Source organism: Sinocyclocheilus grahami, unplaced genomic scaffold (assembly GCF_001515645.1).
Source record: "Sinocyclocheilus grahami isolate Dianchi unplaced genomic scaffold, SAMN03320097.WGS_v1.1 scaffold631.1, whole genome shotgun sequence".
NCBI lineage: Eukaryota > Metazoa > Chordata > Actinopteri > Cypriniformes > Cyprinidae > Sinocyclocheilus > Sinocyclocheilus grahami.
This window is the reverse complement of record NW_015505810.1, coordinates 618,233-621,234: the sequence shown is the minus strand read 5'-3', so window position 1 is coordinate 621,234 and position 3,002 is coordinate 618,233. Positions and strand designations below refer to the sequence as shown.

Genomic DNA, 3,002 nt, shown 5'->3' with positions numbered 1-3,002 from the left:
CACACACACACACACACACACTCTCTCTCTCACACACACACACACACACACACTCTCTCTCACACACACACACACACACACACAAATTAAAGATTAAATTAAAGATAAGATATCTCATGTAGAGAAACTCATGTAATAAAAAGGGTTTAAAAACAATTGAAAGTTGTAAGTTGTTCAATCTTTTCCTTTGAATGTAATGTGTTTTGTTTAACTATATGATTGATGAATTATATAACTATAATGACAGAAGCCATCTCAAGGTTATCTGAAGCGTCACGTGCCATTAGATTACACGGAGAGGGCGGGGTTTATGAGCTGTTCTGCATCCATCGAAACCATTTGGCTTCACTTTTCAGGAGCACTGCGGCACACTTGAAGGTGTAAGCTTTCCAAAAGAGAAGCGGTGGCTTTTATTATAAGTGTGTCTACATCAGCAGGTTTGTCTAATGTAGTAGTCTTTATAAGCTCAGTGTCTTGTGTAAATGAAAATGCAAATCCAAATGAACCCATGTCAGCTCCTGGGAGATGCTGTCGCATAGCAAGAGGAAAGCTGCTTTCGGTTTCAGTTTCAGGCTGGATGTGCTGGTCAGGGAGAGCTGACCAATCAGAGATGCTGCTCTTGGTTTTGCTGGGAAAGTACCCTGGGCAAGCAGTCTAGATCATCCCAGTTCTGCACAGCTACTTCAGCAGTTCACTGAGGAGCCTCTCCTGTGTTTACCTGCTTGTGCAGCTTTCTGAGAAGATGTAAGTTCATCCACTCAGCTGCTGGATCTGTCTTACTAACTTGATGTGTTTGCTGTGTATTCCACCAGTGTGTTTATTGTGCATTATTGAAGCGAGACTGCACATATTCACTGACTCTGCTCTACATCTTATATATTATGTGTGCAGTCAATCTCATTCTCAAAGTGTTCATTTATTTCCTTATTGCAATCTTCTCTTTTAAACAGTTAATATGTGATAGAGTTATGATGACTCGGCACTGATTTCCTGAAACCTATTAACATGAGCCACATCTAGTTCTAGTGTTACAAGTCTGGCACTGAGAAGCAGATTAGACATGTTTACTGCTGTCTGGCAAGTGTACATGTTCTGTTGAGACCCATTATTTATGCAGTAAATCATATTACAGGTAAATTAGGAATATATAGCGCTGAAAGATATGTTAAACTTAATAAATATTAATATTTTAGTGCATTTTGTATTGTTTAGCTTGTGTTATTGATCAATTGTAGATGCTCACAAACAGAGAGAGTTTCTAGGCACTGTAAAAAAGGCAAAAAGCTAATAAAGTAAATGCAGAAACTGTAGCTTGGGTGGCACTCTTAAAACCCGTTCACACCAAGAACAATAACTATAAACATAACTGTAATGATAAAGAATAACAGCTTACTAATATTTCTGAACAGAGAGTCCCCCCTCACTACAGTGTGTCATAAGTTCAGTATTGCAATATTATCGTATCGTGAGATTTTGATATCGTTACATCCCTATTTATGAATGTATGTTTGCCAACATACTGTAAATGACATGATCATGATGAGTATTTTTGGTGGAGAATCCCCTGAGGGATAAATAGGGATGTGACGGTATCAAAATCTCCTGATACGATAGTCTCGCGATATGAAGTCCACGATACGATATTTCCCAAAGCATAATAGCCCAAAACACAACTTTAAAGACCTTTTATGTTAGAATAAGAAGTTTAAATATATTTTATATATTTGTCCGGAAGACCTATCGTTTCATATCGTCATGTGACCACGATAATATCTAGACGATAATATTTTCCTATCGCGATATTGATAATACCGTTTCATCTCTATTCATAAATATACCCACAAGCAGCAATGTTTTAGGCCGAGCAAGAGAGCATCAGAACAGTAGAATAAAATGCTTATTACTTTTCAAAAATCTGCTTCTGCCGTCATTTACACAGGAATATTATTAAAACTAATTTAATGATACAGACTTTTAGAATGATACAGGACATTTTGACACACACAAACACTAATACATTTACATGCACAAGTGTCTGTAAATAATTCTGTTATATAACTGTTTCTGTCTTATTTCAAGACCCTCATATAAAGGGAAAATGTCTTGGAGTAATACCATCTCTACAAATCTGGGAAGGTGTTCAGAAGCGCTTGCTGGCAAGTATATTGTGTTGAAGTGTATTATTTGTGATGAATTATTTACCTTTTTCAGAATGTTAAAGTGCCCCTATTATGGGTTATGAAAGGTTCATATTTTGGTTTTAGGTTGACATGCATGCAAGGTCAAAAACACTTTCATAGTCTTATAATATGCATTTATTTTTACCTTATTTGCTCAACGACTCCCAATCGATTCACGCAACGATAAATTTTTCCAAACCCCTCCTTTGCGTAATGCTAATCTGCGCTGATTGGTCGATTTCATTTCCATTTCATAATAAAAGCAGTGTACAGCGTTACCGGGGAAACCACTATTTTTACTGCTCCAAAAGCGACATCTAGTGGCAAAGAATGAGTTAGCATTTTCATTCAGACCAACGCGATATCAAGAAGTGGGCGGGCAACATGCTAATGTTTCATGTTGAAGTCAACATGGGATTCGTTTTAAAAACGACTCGTTTAAACGATTCAGAGTCGACTCTTTCTTTTGAGAGACAATAACTTTATACACGGTGCACTTTCAGATTTAAAACTTTGCAGGATGTTTTCATTCACCTAGTTACACACTGCATGAAAGGTAATTTTCAAAAATACATAATAGGGGCTCTTGAATTACTCTTGGTCCGGGTGGGTGGGGTATATACTCCCAAACTAAAACCAAAGTAATACACTGAAAAATATAACTCAGTTAAAATGAACAAAGTGAAAAAAGTGGGAAAAAAAACAAAGTGGTGTTACACAGTCTTGCTCTAACAAACAACAGAATTATCAAGAATTAACCTTTTAAAAATAATGAAATCATTAAAGGGGTCATATGATGCTGCTAAAAAGAACATTATGTTG

General features: G+C 36.6%; 1 protein-coding gene across 1 annotated transcript in view; it reads left to right on the top strand.

Annotated features, from left to right (window-relative positions):
* Positions 1-313: 313 nt before the first annotated feature.
* LOC107558065 (uncharacterized) overlaps positions 314-3,002 on the top strand; it is a 9,863-nt gene continuing 7,174 nt past the window's right edge. The window contains exons 1-2 of the mRNA XM_016241677.1: positions 314-744; positions 2,080-2,156. Of these exons, the coding sequence (XP_016097163.1) occupies positions 2,099-2,156 (58 nt within the window). The 5' untranslated portion in view covers positions 314-744; positions 2,080-2,098. The remainder of the gene's footprint in view (positions 745-2,079; positions 2,157-3,002) is intronic.